Raw genomic sequence first — 18,123 nt, 5'->3', positions numbered from 1 at the left:
CTTGTGAGGCAAGATCTTCCCTTCACAAATCCTTGCTGGCTGTCCCTAATCAGTCCACTATTCTCTAAATACTCATAGATCCTATCTCTTAGGATCCTTTCCAGCAGCTTACCCACCACAGACGTAAGGCTCACTGGTCTGTAATCCCCTGGACTATCCCTACTACCTTTTTTGAATAAGGGGACAACATTCGCCACCCTCCAATCCTCCGGTACCATCCTCGTAGACGACGAGGACTCAAAGATCCTAACCGACGGTTCAGCAATCTCCTCCCTAGCCTCACGAAGCAGCCTGGGGAATATTCTGTCAGGACCCGGGGACTTATCTGTCCAAATATTTTCTAACAGCTCCAACACATCCTCTCTCTTGATATCTACATGCTCTAGAACATTACCCTCACCAACACCGTCCTCAGCGTCATCAAAACCCCGCTCCTTGGTGAATACTGAAGAGAAGTATTCATTGAGAACCTCACCCACTTCCACAGCTTCCAGGCACATCTTCCCACCTTTGTCTTCAGTCGGACCTACCTTTACTCTAGCCGTCCTTCTGCTCTTCACGTACGAGTAAGAAGCCTCGGGATTCTCCTTAACCCTTCTCGCTCTCCTCAGCCCCTTCTTAATTTCCCTCCTTGTCACCCTATATTCCTCACGAGCCCCATCTGATCCTTGATCCTTACACCTCATGTACGCTGCCGCCTTCTTCCTAACCAGTTGTTCTGCCTCTCTCGTCACCCACGGTTCCTTCACCCTGCCATTCCCTCTCTGCCTCGCCGGGACAAATTTATCCCTAACATCTTGCAAGAGATCCCTGAACATCGACCGCATCTCTATAGTACATTTCCCTTCAAAAACATCATCCCAATTTACACTCTCAAGCTCTCGCCTTATAGCCTCATAATTCTCCTTTCTCCAATTAAATATCTTCCCATCCTCTTTGCTCCTACCCCTGTCCGTGACGATTCTAAAGGTTATGGAGCAGTGGCCGCTGTCCCCCAAATGCTCACCCACCAATAGATCTGTCACCTGACCCGGTTCATTACCGAAAACTAGATCGAATATGGCATTTCCTCCAGTCGGCCTGTCGGCATACTGTGACGGGAATCCGTCCTGGACACACTTAAACTCCACCTCGTCTAAACCTTTGGCACTAAGCAGGTGCCAATCAATATTTGGGAAGTTGAAGTCTCCCCCTACAATAACCCTGTTATTTTCACATCTTTCCAAAATCTGCCTCCCGATCTGCTCCTCAGTATCCCTACTGCTACCGGGGGTCCTATAGAATACTCCCGGTAGAGTAACTGCTCCTTTCTTGTTCTTAACTTCCACCCATAGTGACTTTAGAGAGGATCCTTCTACATTATTAGAGCTGCAGAAAGGGTGGATAGTGTCCCTGACCAGTATCACCACCCCTCCTCCTCTTCTCCCCCCCCCCCATCCCTGTGAAAACACTGAAAACCAAGAATATTCAATATCCACGTCAGCCATGTCTCTGTGATAGCCACAATATCGTAGTCCCACGTACTTATCCAAGCTCTCAGTTCATCTCCCTTATTCCTGATGCTTCTCGCGTTTAAGTAAATGCACTTTAGCCCGTCCGCCTTACTACTTTTATAGCCTGTACTCTGCTTCTCCTTCCTCACAGCCTCTCCACCTGTTAGATCTGACTTTTCCCCATCCCCTTCTTCCCCTTACCTACTCCTCCGGTTCCCATTCGAGGTACCTTTTGGGGTATCATTGCAGGTCAAAGACATCTTGGCCAAAGAATTTTAGTATCTTTAAAGGAGAAAGGAGGGAAAAAGTGCAACATTTAATGGTTTCTGTGCTCAGCAAAGACCCTCACCTTCCAATTGCCTGTCATTTAAATTCATCCTCCCACTCTGACCTTTCAGTCTCCTGCAGTCCGAACAAGGTCCAGTGCAAACTTCAGAAACGGCACCTCATCTTCCTCTTGGGCATGTTGCAGCCTTCCAAACCCAATATCAAATTCCCCAACTTTAGATAATTCTGTGTGTTATTCTGTTTGTATAAGAACTGGCCATTTCTGCACAATATCATTTTGGCATATTTTCCTTTCCTTTTTCTTTGTTATAGCCTGGCTTGCTGGGCATTGCCCACTGGCAACACATTACAAAGACAAAGCTGAATCTGACCTTAACTGCCCCTTGCCTGCCACATTACTGTCCCACCCTATTGGAGAAATTCCCTTTGTTCACCCATCGCCATCTCCCATCTTCTCCGATTTAACTCCCATCTGACTGATTTTCTCTCTTTCCCAGTTCTGGTTAAGGGTCCTGGACTTGAAACATTAAAAGTTATTTTTCGCCACAGATGTCGAGTGTCACCAGCATCGAATGTTTTTATTTAAGTCAGTAAAAGGCTGTCACGCACAAGGATGGTGGCCTGAGAGAAGTTCATTTTTGTTCGGACATGGGCAGCAGTTTCAGAAATTCTCTACTCCAAGATGATGAGGATTTGGTCAGCTGCGCTGAGGCAAGAGCAGAGTATGACTACCTAAAAGATGACAAAATAAATAGGCAAAGTGTGATTTATAACAGGAGCTAACTCAAAAGGAAACTCTGAAGTGTTTGAATCTGGGATAATGTTCTAAACACACTGCCATCAATGCATTCTTGGGACGTGGGCATCGCTGGCAAACTCCACCATCTCTGATGCAGTGATTGGTCTCACACTTGATCCACTGCTCTACACGTGGTGAAGGCACTTCCTCACAGCAAGGCAGTTCTAAAGTTTTGGCCTAGCAAAAGAACCGAACAATAACACGTGCCAAAGTTACAATGATATATGAACTGGATACGTGAACTTGAAGGTGATGATATCCAATGCACTTCTTTTTTGCCTTTGTCCACTCATGTGAAGCCAATTTCACAAATTACAAATTGTGATTTGCATGGAATTAAGGTAGTTTTATTGCACGGCCTTTTCACAGGATATTAAATGTTTCGGCTCGGTATTTATTCTCGCCTTGTATTCAGCTATATTTGGTATCTTCGTGATGAATGAGCTTCACCTCATCATAAAAGGTTTGTGTTTAAGCTGTGTTCTCAGGTTTCTTTTCCTTTATTAAATGATTTGTTTCGACTTCAACGGGATCATAGAGCTTATTGCAGGCTCTGATCTTGCTCGAGCGGTACAAGAGTCTCAAAACAACCGTTCTTCAGTCCCCCGTGACTGTTGTGACTGAATTTAGGTTTGAAGGAGGTTCTCCAACTCTCCTGGAAACAATTTAACATCCACAATGAATCATCAGAACATAGGAATCCCTGAACCGTGACTGCTCAAAACCAAGCAGAAGCATCCAAGGCACTGAGCACCTTGAATATCTATCACAGGAGCACCCAGAGGCCTCGCGCGAACAGTTCACAATTTCCCTGTTTGCGGAGCAGCACCTTCCCCACTAGTGGCAGAGTCTGTCTGACGTCCCACTTGGGACTCTCTGGCTACCTCAGAACTCAAGTACATCATCCTTGACTTGTCTTAGTTACTTAAATGACTGTCTAGGACCAAAAATATGGTTTCAGAGCAAAACTTAAATTTATTGAAAGCTTGCTCAATGTTGCAATCAAATTAATTTGTGCTCTGATTACATCCAGAGACTATCGAGAGGTGAAACAATGTACACTTTACATCGAATGAAATTGGTTGAAGAGATACTTGTTTTTAACCTACCAATTTGTAAATTCTGCATAGATTGGAAGACATTTATTTTATCTTTCACGAATGAACTGCTGTTAAAAAGACCTCTTCTCCCACAGTTTCAGGTTCCAATCATCAGCTTCTGATCACACGGTTAAATCACCCTTTGCGACACAGCAACACAACATCAGCCATCACTTTTAGTTTAGAAGGTACATACAGTAAATGAGCGTAGCTTCCACAACTACAAATGAATATTTTATTTCTGATTATTCCCACTCACTTTCACCTCAAAGTTATTTATAACATTCTCCCTTACAGTAGGGATTGTTGAAGTTCACCAAGGGGATTCTAGTCCCACAGCAGAGAGCTGGAAACTACCATTCTAAAGAAACAACTTTTGAACTTACTCATCGTTGCTTTGACAGAAGACCAGAATTTTACTGTCTCAAAAGCATGAGAAACTTCTGAGTTTCACAGACAGACTTCTTCTTTAGTATTTATGGCTTTTATTTTGATGTGAATTTAACTACTTGCATCCCTCAAGTGACAAAAATGAGCGAGCACAAGAACCAACATACGAGTAGCCGCCATCAGGTCCTTCACGAGTATTTAATATGAAGTGAATATGTAATGTAAAGTACCTGCATGCTGACGGCAGATTAAGCAATTACCAATAAATGAATACATTCAGGAAAAATAGTGTAGTGTGACGAGTGATTGGTTTCTATTGACTAACATTGCACTAGACGTCAGAGACGTTTTAGAGAAATTTCCCCCCTTATAGGGATAAACATGTAAATATCAGAACACGTGCTCCAAGGTAATTTTAAAAAAAAAGGTTGTTGAAGGCTTGATGCACGGGGCCTCCAAGTCTTAAAAGGATAAATCAGACACTGAATGACCCTTCTGGGGCTGGTGGTTCTAGATGCTAATTGAATGGAACCAAATCAGTTAGCAGGCACAGTGGCAATCTCGCCCAAATTTATACACAGCAGGGGGCAAGGTGAAACGAAGATGGTTACTGTGAAACTGTCCTGCAACGTAGGCACAACTTCTAGAGCAGGAGTCGATGATCTCAGAAACGTAACCAATTAGACAATTCCAAATAGATGAGTCAATTTAAAATACAAATAGAAACAGTGCATTAAAGTGCCCTCCAGCTACAGGCACAGACTATAAACCTTAATTGTACGTCAAGCTGCAATTAATAGTAGCCTTACTGTAGGTATTGACGTGTTGGAGTTCACTCTCCTCAGCCGTCGTTGCATTAAATCATATTCCATTTCATTGACTTCAGCTTTCAGCTTCTCTAGCTTTTGTTTTTCCAGGTTTAGCTCTTTCAGTAATCGCTCCATTCGAGCTCTTTGATGGAGCAATAGCGCTAAAAACATGGAAAAATCAGATCGTTCATCCAGAAGCAGAACAAATGTGTGAGTCAACAGTGCATATTAAAACCAGGTTGACAGATAAGATAAAACTTATTTGACTTATCCCCACTGAACGAAACGCCGAACAGAAATAATCAACCATTTCAAAAATTATCCTCTCGTCAGTTGCTCCGAGCCTTCCAAAACTCATGATGTACCCGACGTAAAGTATTTACTTGCGCAGGCATAGACTGGAAATAAACGCTTAAGACTCATTTAGTACAGAGAAAGGAATTTACTTCCAGCAGATTATTCATAACCCTCTTAAATAACAGCATCAATGTCACAAAGATGCAAAGGCAGCAATTTTTATTACTGGAGATTAGATTAAGACATATCCATTCCCCTCGGAATACACTTTTAATGATCATTCTGTCCCAATATTTTCACTTTATAATCACAGAGCAGCTGGATTTTGGTAACTTTTTGCAACAACGTCCCTCCAAATAAAGGCGTCTCGTTCAAAACTCAATGTTGTAAAGCCATTAAATCTGCTCAAGCAATCGTATGTGATTTGCAAATTTAAATTTAAAGTCCTTGAAGACCCAAAGAAAAACTCAATTCAATGTATTATGAATTAGCCAAGAAGCTTACTACAAATACTCAAAGCAGCAATTTAGAATCCCAGAATTACGTCAAACAGTTACAGACGCCAATACGCTTTTATCAAGGAGCCATCTACTTCAATTATCGAACTGGAGGTGGTTTAAAGCAACTTTCAAAAACAATATGTTACACTGGGATCCTGGGATATTTTAGCAGACCTCGATGCAAAATGCTGGCATGACACCAATTTAAAAAGAAAATAGTACTGCAATGATATACAATTTTTGTATTTCTAATCAAATCCACCTGCATTTGATTTCTTCTATTTTGGTTGTGCACTGTATTCCACAACGGAGAGCAGCTTTTACTTTAGCCCACTGGCATGCACAAGTTACTCTCACAAAGTGTACTAAAACCAGTTTCTTTTCTACAAGTGTAACCTCTTAACTTGCTCATTACTTTGGCAGTCAGAATTCAACATTTTCCTACCTGATCAAGTTTTCCATCACATACGAATTATTAAAAATCCAGAGGATAATTCAATAAAATTCAGTGAGATACTTCGTATCATTACAATTTAAAGATAGGAAGTATATCTGAGCATAACACTGAAAATAAAATAGCCAGATCAGCCAAATGCAAAACACAAGGCATGAAAGAGGAAAGGGTCCTGCAAACCCATCCTTGCAACCCTAACACATTTCTTTTAATTTCACATTTTTGTAATCTCTACTTCTAAAGTAGCTAAATAATCTTAGTCTGAAGTTACCCACAGTGTTCAGTTTAAAGAGCTAAATTAGATCTCTTGCTCGGTCTTCAGTGGAAACAAGCTCTGTACTGCCAATTGTTTCAAGCTCCAGAACTGTTCTTGTTTACTTTCTCTGATCCCCCTCCAAGTCACTAATTTATTTTAGATGCAAAAATGCTTTGCCAGAGGGTTGAAATAACCCATCTCAAAAGATAACAATTCCTTTTGCAGAGTTTAAACATGTTACACTCCAATTCCTCGTCAACGTTGGATTTAGAACAAGCAACCTTCGGCATCCCCTTCAGAGGCTATATTAGGCTAAGGCCGTTAAGGAAACCACTGCAGTAAAACAGAGGGACAAATCCTTCATGATCGATTTGACTGGTGGAACCGCACTGAGGAAGAGTTACTTTTCATATGATTCTAGACTTAAAAGCAAACGACAATCAAGTAACTGCACAAGAGCAGCTTGACCAGAATCAAACCATTCAGAATTTCATTCGGGGTTCATTTCTTCAAAGAAAGATGACATTCTGATCCACTACCGAACCCCTGTTCCAAAAACTAGAATTTGTAATTAAACGGACAACTCTCTTTTGAATTGTAATAACCCGTGAAATTAATTCCCAACTTACAGAAGGAACTTGTCCATTTTTTTTCTGACAGCATTCCAATAGAACTTAAAATCACATTTTCTTGTCCTATACCTGGAGTAAACTTCCTGTGTCTATGTTGCAGCCCAACCCATCCTCAATGCGCACAGTCAATTTTAGAACGCAGCATAGCACAGTACAGAAACAGGCCCTTCGGCCCACCACGTCTGCATCAACCATAATGTCAATCGAATCCCAGCTGCCTGAACGTGGTCCATTTCCCTCAATTCCCTGCCTGTTCACGTCTGTCAAAACGCCTCTTAATGTCACTATTGTATTCTGCTTCTACCACCTCCGTGGGCAGTGCGTTCCAGGCACCTACTTCTCCGTGTACTTGCCTCGCATATTTCCTTTCAACGTTTCCCCCTCTCCCTGAAACCTATGCCCTCCAGCATTTGACATTTCCACCCTGGGAAAAAGATTCCGACCATCTACCCTGTCTATGCCTCTCGTAATTTTCTATACTTCTATCAGATCGCCCTTCAGCCTTTGGCACTCCAGAGAAGACAATCCGAGTTTGACCAATCTCTCCTTATAGATAATACTCTCCAATTCAGGCAACGTCCCAGTGAACCCTGAACCCTCAACAAATCTCCACATCCTTCCTGTAACGCGACGACCAGAACAGCATACAGTACTCCAAATGTGACCTGACGAAAGTTTTATCCGGCTGCAACGCGACTTCCCGACTTCCATACTCAATGCCCCGATCGACGAAGGCAAGCGTGCCGTACGCCTTCTCGACCACCCTGTCCACTTGTGCCACTTTCAGGGGGCTATGGACTTGCATCCCAAGATCCCTCTGTACATCAAAGCTCCCAAGGGTCCTACCATTAACTTTATACTTCCCTCTTACATTTGACCTCCCAAAATGCAATATCAGACTCGTCTGGATTGATTTTCTTTTAAAACAGTATACTGTACCTTGAGTGTAAGCATAGTCATCTGACCCTGAACTTGACTTTCGCCGTTGGTCCTCGTTTCGTTTATCAACAGTAGACCCTGTTAATGCCGATATTGGCTGTATAGGTTCTGGGGCGCCAGGATGCTCTCCTTGACAATCCACTAGATTCAAGATGCTCCCAGGGTCAAAAGTAGGTGATGCCACACCTCGGGAAATTGAAGGTGGTCTGTTTGGAGAAACTGTTATTTTGAAGGTGTATTTAGTATTAGGCTGAGTTACAACCACACGAGGAGCGTTCACTTGGTTACTGCCAGCAGTTGTAGACCGAGGTCGCGATGGTTGATGGTGAATATACGTGGGTGGTACACTGTACACTGGCTGCGGTTGAACGACACTCATTTGTCCCGACATTCCTCTCGACGGCGAATTTGACGGTGAATTGGTGGCAATATACAACGTAGGATGACTCCGTAAAGCAGGCTGACTGCTGACAGGGGAGGAACTTCGAGTGACGTTGGCACCAGATCTCTGCGGAGTTTCCAATTTGATTTCTATCTGATTTTTCATAGGAGCTTTGGACAATCCAGACACGGAGTAAGGTACGTAGGACAACGACTGGCTGCCTTGTTGTGGATAATTCTGTGGAGGTTGGTAAGGGAGATGCGTCATTGTGGGAGAACTTATCGGCATGAAGACGTGGGAAGTCTGGTGACCTGGCTGGTTGGCTTGTACCTGATGTTGCGGAGAGCTGTAAGGCGAGCTGAACTGCGACGGAGGCGGCGACCGAAACGCTTGCTGAGGAAGCTGCGGCTGTTTCGGAGAATACTGAGAAGGCTGATAAGTCTGTTGTGGCTGATAAACAGGTGGGGGATGGTGATTATACTGTGGGAGAGGACACTGACTGGAAGTCCAAGCTGTGTTCTGAGGAGTCTGTCGTCCAGATGTTGGCCTAATGTAAATAGAATTACCAATCCCATAGGGAGTGCTCTGCATCTGCGAAGGACCGCCGTGTATATGCAATGCAGTTGGAGCAGTCTGACCAGATGGTATGTTCTGTGACAAGGTTACAGTAATAGGGTTTATAGTGTATCGAGATATGGGCTGATATGTCGGAGAAAGACCTTGCATAGGTGATGTGTTCAAGCCTGGCTGAAGGGAGGTTGGCTGTTGAGATGGTGGGGGAGGAGTACCTGTATTTCGGCCCTGGTCACTTACAAAGAAAGGGTTGTAGCCAGGTGGATTAGCTACAATTGCCGGGGCAGAATGTGGCTCCTGTATCAGTCGCACAAGTTGTTGACCACCTCCTCGTTGAGGCTCAATGTGGCCATCACTCGTGCTATGGACCAGCGTTCGACCACCATTGAGTTGGCCACCATCCCCTGTCTGGTATGTTGCTGGAGGCTGGATACCCAGGTTAATCTGCAGCATGTGGTTCCTGCTCATTCTGGCATCATCTGGGCTGTGGAACTCCCCATACAGGTATTTGTTGCTCTCTTGGGCAAGGGCCAAACAACAGGCTTCCAGATTATTGTTATTCTTAATTTAAAAAGAGAAATTAAATAGATTTAGAAATATTCATGTTACAACAGCATTTTTGCATCCTACATAATAACAATTTCAATCACGTCTAATTTTATACAATATTCAAGCACCCCAAGCAAAGAAACTAAATTAAAAAGACTGGGATTATGTACAATACTAAATAATTCTACTGATTGGGTTTATTATTTGGCTTGAAATTTATAAGTTAAACCGATTTTAATTTATAGCAAATATCAAACTTCTAGGCTTTGAGGAGTGAGGTGAGAATATATTTTCAAAAGCCAGGTTACTTAGAGGAACAAAGTGCAGCTTAAGTAGAAGGAAAGAAAAAAAGTCACATGCTACCGGACCACGCAAAGACCCTACGTGAAGTTCAAAAGATGAAAATGAACGAGCCTGTCCACAATCAGTTATTTTAAATTGGAATTTGAAGAGTATGCTGAATATAACTCAAGGGCCCAAGCTGCTTATTACTGGGAATGCTTTTAAAACCCTGTTTAATGAGAACCAGAGTAGTTAGTTTGAAGGGCAGGAAGAAAAAGAGGGGGAAGAAGATGCCAAAAAATACTGAATGGGCATTCAGATGCTAATTCATCCACTTTTTATACCCTTTTGCAAGGTTGTGATTAAGACCGATATACAGTTCAATCAGAACATGGATGCCAACAATGAAGCTGTGTCATCATTGGGACATCAAAGTCCCGTGATACATTTGCACTTTTCAATATTGGGTATGGGAGAACAATCAGGAATAAGATCGCTACATGCTTATACCCTCTGGTCATCAGTTAGAGGGAAGAAAAATCTACTGATCTGGATCAGCTCATTTAACAGGCATCAAATTTGTAACTGACAGATCATCAAAAACCTTCCTATGAGATTCACTTCTTCGCTGCACTGTTGGGAACAACAACCCTGTGAAGGAATGTGAATATCAACAGCTTGAGCACAATCCTCACAACAGCATATTCAACTTGGAAATCTTAGGTTACAAGATTTAATATTTTAAGTTTAAATTTAAAACTGTATTGAAGAGTGTAATATTCTTTTTATGTCAATCGCCAACCCACAAAGCCAAAAACAATGTTCATAGCAAAAACATGCAAACTGACGATAGTCTACAAACAGATGAGAAATCATCTTAACTGTTACCACTGAACAACAGATATCTTCTACGACTCAAAATTCATGTTTTTCTCCCAAAGATGAGCTGTACGATTTAATGCATCAAGATGTGAAAGTTGAGTTACTGTAGTGAATTGAAGTGATACATGTTTCATTTAAATAAAACTTAAGTTTAGATTACAACAGAATTCTTTAACCTTTTGGATCCAACTTAATTATTTACAGATCTGTGGATCATTACAATCCCCTTGGAAAGAAGTTAATCAACTATGCAACAAGTAGGGGTCACTATCATTTAAATTCTGGTATACACAAGTTCACTGCACCGACTCTGTACCATTCAAAATGAAACAAGATGCCTCACTCTAAAGATACCGGGGAAGAAAAAAAACCACTGTCATATATTAAAGTTCTCGCTCAAGCTTGAAGTTAAGATGATTGAATGGAAGAAATTTTAAGACACTTGGGCCACATTTTACTTATCTGAATTACTTAGTTTAAATAGCAAATGCAAAAAAAGTAAAACAAATTTAATCTCTCTATACTCAAGTTCTTTACGGGATGCGTGCGAGATTCCTTCTTACTCCTGCAGGCAGGCATAATAAACTACGCCCCCACACAGATACAAATTCTTCTAAGTTTGTAAAAGTGGAGTGATAATGAATTGACAGGAAGTGTCACTGAGGCAATATCATATACTTATTCTGCATGATATTCTATGAAATGTTGTGAATGAATTTTGAAATAAAAAACCTCTACTTCAGAAATACCTACAACTGCACAATCTGAGAACATGTGCACAGACCCCTCATTGATATCTTCAGGACAATTACACAATGATTAACTATTATTCAGGGCACAAAGTACAGTAGCCCATTCATATATACTCCTCCCATGTGTAGCTGGTTGTTAGAAGTTTCAGGATTTTCTTCAAGATTTGTCAACAAAATGGTTCTTCAGTTATTTTGATGAAATCATTGACCTGTATTTTAAGCAAGAGCTGTGTCCGATGTACGTATCGCTTTAAGTCAGTAAACCTGGAAGAAATCCCTTAAATCACTTTCCTGCCCACAAATTGTTCAATCGACAGGCTGAAGGCCTTTCTGACAGGGAAGTCTACAGCAGAATGTTGCATTCGAGGAGAGCAGACAGGTGCTACGGTGAAGGTAGACATTAAGGGAGTTCAATTGGCCACGCTTGATGTGCGGAGAAGAAACACAACAGCTTCTCTGTGCTCACCAGCAGTATCAGAAATGATAAGATGACACGTGTACTTGATAGAAGCATCCCATAGAGAGGGGGGAGCAGACACATTGTGGGTTTAATGGGTTGCTTGACGTGCCTGGAGGAAACTATTATTCCTCCGGGCCAACAAGCAGTGCTGTAAAGGCACTTACCAAATAGAGTCAGCCTTTCTCATCTCCTTTCACCTGCCAGATTTTCTAAGGCCTGTGAAACCAAGATGATGTTAAAAATACAATGAAGGAAGACAGCTTTTGTATACCCTAAATGCTATAATACTTAAAAAGAAAAATCTCTCTCCTTCCTTCCACGATCTCAGGGTGCTCAGAGGTTTCCAACCATTCAAGTTCTTTAGAAGTGAAACTGAGAATGTTGGAAATATCTGTCAGACAGCTTCCGTGGTGAAAGAAATAAAGTTACTGCTTCATGTCAATGACAGATGCTAGGTTACCTATCTGAAACACCAGCACTTTTTCCTCTCTCCACAACTAATGCCTGACCTGCTGAATATTTCCAGAGTTTGATTTTTTTCAGATTTCCAGCAGCTGCTATATTTTGCTTTGCAAGTTGGTCTGAAATGTGTGACATAGGAAAAGTGGCAGTCAATTTGTTCACACTGAGTTCTCATTGGCAGGAATGAAAATTACCAGATTTGAATGACCAACCTTCATTCTGCAGGCAGATTGGTTGCCTGACCCTCACTCTGCATCCATTAAAGCAACAAGGATGGGCTTAAAATGTTTTGAGTTCTGGCTTCAGCTACTTTAGATTTTAACCCCTGGCCCCACCCCCACTCACCCACTTAAGGTTCAGTCCATCCTCAAGCTTCCTATTTCAGCAAACCAAAAAGTGGGTGTTTATTGTATTTTGTTATATATATATATATATATATATATATATATATATATATATATATATATACACATACATATATATACACACACACACACTTTCTCTCAGTATCATCAGTTGCTTATCAGAGATTTTGTGGGGACAGTGGTAGGTACTGAGCTTATTACAATGGACTTTCAACTTTCCCAGACGCACATAATGCTACTGAAAAAGTCAGAGATAGAAGAGGCTGTCGACTTTCAAGCTTATCCTTCTGGTCTCCTTCCACAATATTCAACAACCTCTTAAATTCCAACTCAGTTGCCTCTACTACCCTGCTTGACAGATCATCACAAATCTTTATCAGTGCTTGTTATTTAAAAGTTTATTTTTTACCCTGCACTGGTTTTTCAACAAACCGTGACCATTCTGCACTACCTCTATATCTTACATTTGCACGACATTCCTATTTAAGTGCCTTCTTACAGAGAGCAAAACAGAAATTTCTTTAACTTTCACTTGCAGCCCTGCTTGCAATTGGGAAATTTTATTCCCCTCCCTGATGTATCTATTCAACTTTGTAGGATTGTAGCAAAAGAAAAACAGACAGGATGAGGGATTCAGGTTACAGTCAGTCTTTGCAGATCATTCTACAGCTTTCATCTGGCTTCAGCAGGCTTAGATTCTGCCATGGTAGCCAGATTTTCTGGCCCGTCTTTCTAAAATTCATTTCATACAGAGCCTTGACAATAAAAAAAGTTTTAAACCTCTATTATTACTCCTTGTTAATTTAATACCAATTTTATACCTGTGAACCACACCCATTTGACTTAGATGTAACTCTTTACCTAATTTGCCATTTTTATGCACAGTCATTTACGATTTAAATCATTTCGCAAATTGTCTGTTTCATCCTTTGGCTTCGCTCGGTCAGCACTGAGGAACGGTGATAAGCTTACAATTAACTGAGTAATCTTGTCAATAGAGGTAGGGTTCAAAGCATCAACTCTGTGAGGCTAACCAACTATTCCTTCCTTCACATCTAACATTTTTGTGCTTTTAAAGTAAAACTCCTCATGTGAATTTCTATTTAGTTATGAATTCCTGTGATTTCTGGTTAATTCAAAAATCTTTGGTGATAATTTACCATTGGCTTTACTAAAAATTCACTTAAAGTTATTAAGTACATTTTGTCTCTTAAATCCCTATAGTTTGTACTATTATTTCACTGCAATCTACCTCCTCCACCATCTTTGACTTGGAAACATTATTCTAATATTTTAATCACTAATATTAAACTGTTGAGCCTGCAATTACCCTTTTTTTTCTTATTTTTGTTCCCTCAGTTACATTTTTGATCACTGATTCCTTCTCCTGGTAGTGGAAAAGAAACCCAGATCTTCCCCAGGCTCCTTCAGCAACCCAGGATATACTCATCCAGCTGAGGCAATGTTTGGCAGATGTGCCTGTGCTATTAATACCTTTAAAAAAAAAATCAGACTTTAAAATCTTTGATATCAGGCAAATTACAAAAATCATACAGCACGTTTTCCTCCAAATTCAGTCTTCACGTTACTTTTTCAACAACTTAGGACACAAAGATTATGAACTTTCTGTTCGCTCGTCAACTTTCCTGAAGCTGAACACAAGAACACATAGTGCTCTTAAGTTTCATTGAACAATTTATTCATTTTCATAAAACACGTTCACACAGAGTTCCATACCAGTTAAAACATTCCACAAAATATATGGTTCCTTCTGATGTACATTCTAGTAAGTATAAATCTAAAACAACGTTACAGATTAGAATGCCAGAGAGACATTGCTTAGCAAAAAAAAACAATGCAAAGCTGCACGAATTCAACATTTTTGTTGTCAAAGATAGGGTTTTTAGCTCAAACAAAAGTGAAAGCATTGTCAAGCCCATAACTTGGAAGTCCTTTGTAATCAGTCCCAATAATTGTGGATGTAACTTATCCACTGAATTTTATCGTGACATGAATTAGCAACTATGAGATTACTTAAGGCTGCATGAATAACATACAATTACATCAAACTTTTACTTTGCTGCTGTTCCATAATGCAAAAGGTATTCAGCAGCTGATAGGTCCTATTTCAAACAGTACCTGCAGCATGCACTGAGACACCACTCCTTCTGGGATCTCAGGGAAGCGCTGCCGGAGGTCATGCAGCACCTGAATATCAATCTGTTGGCTGCCCTGTGCCATTGTCAGGATTGGATGGATTACTGGAACAGTTACAGGGGATGGATGTCAATGGGCCTGCCAGTGCCTACAGTCCTCCGACCCTTCTGGCATTTTCTGTACAGAGAGAGAAAGATGAGATAGATGTGAAAATGTGAGCAGTGGATTAAAACAGATGAGTTTTATTGATGGTTAAAACAGGATAATCCCCAGTCCCTCCAGCAGTATGGGTGCATACTTAATAGAGTGAAAGAATGCTTACTTAGTTTTAACCCCAAATGATCTTAAAAAGACATCCAATTTATGAAGCATGTTATAAAGTCAAAACATCTCAAAACTCTGGGCAACAAATAAAATTGTGTGTAGAATAACTTATGCACGTAACTATGAACACTTAGCAGGTATTAGATGTGTTTAAGACACTTCCCTTGTACAGTGGAAGTTGAACATCCTTGATAAAAGGCAGCACTTGCCTAAGTAACCAGTCAAATGAGGCAGAAACAAACTTAGCCATTGAAATACCTCAAGACAAATTCTCAGACACTTGAGCAGCTACATCAATGATGAATGTAAAATGGTACAATCTGAATACTGGCACGAAAGAATGAGGTACTTAAGTGTGCAAAAATTATATTCCATATCTAGATCAATATTAGCATTTCTGGAGTTAGCAGTGAACGTAACCTGGCAAACTAACATAATGGAAGACCTGCTGTGAAATTTTTGCTTCAGAGCTAATCTTCATTTATAAAAAGGGACTCAGTATTCATAGCGATTCAACAAAAAGACTTGATCACAGCAGCGACAGCAGTTAAAACACTGACACATTTTCACGAGACTCACCAAACAGTGTGAAAAGATGTCCAAACCCCATACTTTTGATGGGAATAGCAAAGCATGGCCCAAAGAGAATACTTTGAAAAATACAAATTGTGAGCAAGTTGCACTTTCTTCCTCTGTAACAGCAGCTGATGTACTTTGTTAGAAATGGGATACTACTTGCAGATACCATGCTAAGAATACACCAAAGAATATTTTTCACTTCGGCTCTTCAATGTCTTTGACTTACAACTTGAGGCTATAAGGGGCCTGACTACATTTAATCAACTGTTCAAAGTGGTCTTACAATAGGAGAGTGACAAATGGTCACAAGTGAAGATGCACGTTGAAGGGAGCAAAAGTACCTTGAACAGATTTTATGCTCACGCAACTGAATGAATAAATTAGTGCTCGTGAACTGCAGAAAAATTATATTGGATCCGATATTGCTATCCCAGTTCTCCCACCCAGAATTGACATCCAGTCTCCTCACACCTGTGGTTAACAGGTCCACACAGTGGCCAATTCAGCTGGCCTTAGGTACATACCGATGGTGTGATCGGAAGGGAGACGGGGCTCTTATGGCGCAGCGAGGCATCTCTAGCCCAAAGTTTATGCTAGAAGTTTGAACAGTCAGCAGAGCTCCATCACCAGGTTTGTTAGCTGCAAAAACTGTGAGCATTATTTCCAGCATTTTTAAAAACATCAGCAACCAGAAATATTTTAAAAAACTGCTTAAGTTGGAGTCAAAGACTTGTACAGCACAGAAACGAGCTCTTTGGCCCAACTCGTCTACGCCGACTGCGATGTCGATTTATATTAATTTCATCTGTCTTCATTGGACCTGTATCCCTCTTTTCCTTTCCTATCCAAATACCTCCCCACATGCCTTTCAAACATTTTAATTATATCTGCCTCTTACTTTTCCGCAGCAGTTCTTCGCATATAACTACCACCCTTCGTGGTTCCCACAGACTTCCTAGTTTTAGATTCCCCCACCCTGAGACAAAGACTACCCACGCTTTCTATGCCCTTCATAACTTTATAAACCTCTATATTGTCATCACGCAGCCTCCTAGATTCCAGTGAGAATAAACCCAGTCAATCCAATCTCTCCTTTCAAATAAACCTGCCCATTCCAGGCAACATCCTGATGAATCTCCACTGCAGTCTCCCACATCCTTCCTGAAGTGCAGCGACCAGAATTATAAATAATATTGCAAGTGTGGTCTAACTAATGTTTCATACAGCTGCAATGTGACATCCTAACTCTTGCACTCAATGCCTCAACCTACAAAGGAGAGCATGCCAAATGCCTTCTTCACTACCTGTTCCATCCATGTCACACTTTTCAGGGAGCTATAAACTTGCACCCCAGGTTCCCTCTGTACATCAACGCTCCCAAGTTCCTTTATCCCCTGTTCACATTTGACTCCCCAATATGCATTACCTCATCCTGGATTAAATTCTACCTTCACCACATTCCCTTTCTTTGCTATCTACTACTCCACCAATTTTTGTATCATCAGCAAACGAACTGATCAGACCATCTACGTTCTCATCTAAGTCATTTATCTATACGACGAACAACAACGACACCAGTACCAATCTCAGTGGTACCTTGCTTCCAGTTAGAAATTCACCCCTTGACAACTATGCTCTGCCTCTTTCGACCAAGGTAATTAATATTTTAATTCCGCTGCGCCGGAAGCGTGGCGACACTTGCGGGTTGCCCCCAGAACATTCTAGTCAAAAGATGCATTTTACTGTGTGTTTCGATGTACATGTGACTAATAAAGAAATCTTTTCTTACCTTATTTAGCTGTACAACAATCTTAATTTAAATCAACACAACTTACAAATGCTACAACAACAAAAGTGAAATATTCAAAATGTGAAGTGCACCCTCCCCGTGTCACTGCCTGACACGTGCACACACCCACCTCGTGTCACTGCCCAACCCCACACACACCTACCCCACGTCACAGCCTGACCCACGTGGCCTTGCTGTGCCACATGCTGTTCTCCTCGCAATGGCCACCTCAAATATCGTGCATGCCCTCACCAAGTTACACACCTCTGCCGCCCCAGCCACTGCCTCATCCGTGCCAACGACAGGCTACGGCACTGCCACCTCCCGCAAGTAGGGACGTGGCTTATTCTGTGACGCACCATCGGCCACCCTACACCGCAGAACAACCCCACGGACAATGACGCACTCATTGTCCAGGCCACAAATCACCCACTCCTGCACGAACCTTACGGGCCTAGCCTTGACAGCGTTCACTCATGCACACACACGCCACCGCCCCAAGGCCAGGCTTCAGTTAGGTACACGTGCACTGCCTGCTATGTGCTGGGCCTCGCCACAGTTCACTTGCGCCCATCAGCCCACACACCCACCACACGAGCCCCGCCGTAGT

General features: G+C 41.6%; 1 protein-coding gene across 6 annotated transcripts in view; it reads right to left on the bottom strand.

The window, feature by feature from the left end:
- tab3 (TGF-beta activated kinase 1 (MAP3K7) binding protein 3) overlaps positions 1-18,123 on the bottom strand; it is a 95,462-nt gene that overhangs the window by 34,996 nt on the left and 42,343 nt on the right. For 4 of the 6 annotated variants that reach the window (XM_052014617.1, XM_052014619.1, XM_052014620.1 and 1 more), the window contains exons 2-4: positions 14,804-14,998; positions 7,958-9,473; positions 4,880-5,040 (exon numbers count right to left, since the gene is read on the bottom strand). In XM_052014617.1, the coding sequence (XP_051870577.1) occupies positions 4,880-5,040; positions 7,958-9,473; positions 14,804-14,905 (1,779 nt within the window). In that variant the 5' untranslated portion in view covers positions 14,906-14,998. Of the gene's footprint in view, positions 1-4,879; positions 5,041-7,957; positions 9,474-10,625; positions 10,735-14,803; positions 14,999-18,123 lie in introns of those variants that run through there. The other 2 variants (XM_052014622.1, XM_052014621.1) reach the window with 2 other exon arrangements.

This window comes from Pristis pectinata, chromosome 4 (genome assembly GCF_009764475.1).
Source record: "Pristis pectinata isolate sPriPec2 chromosome 4, sPriPec2.1.pri, whole genome shotgun sequence".
In the NCBI taxonomy this organism is placed as follows: Eukaryota; Metazoa; Chordata; class Chondrichthyes; order Rhinopristiformes; family Pristidae; genus Pristis; species Pristis pectinata.
This window is presented reverse-complemented; position numbering and strand designations above follow the sequence as displayed.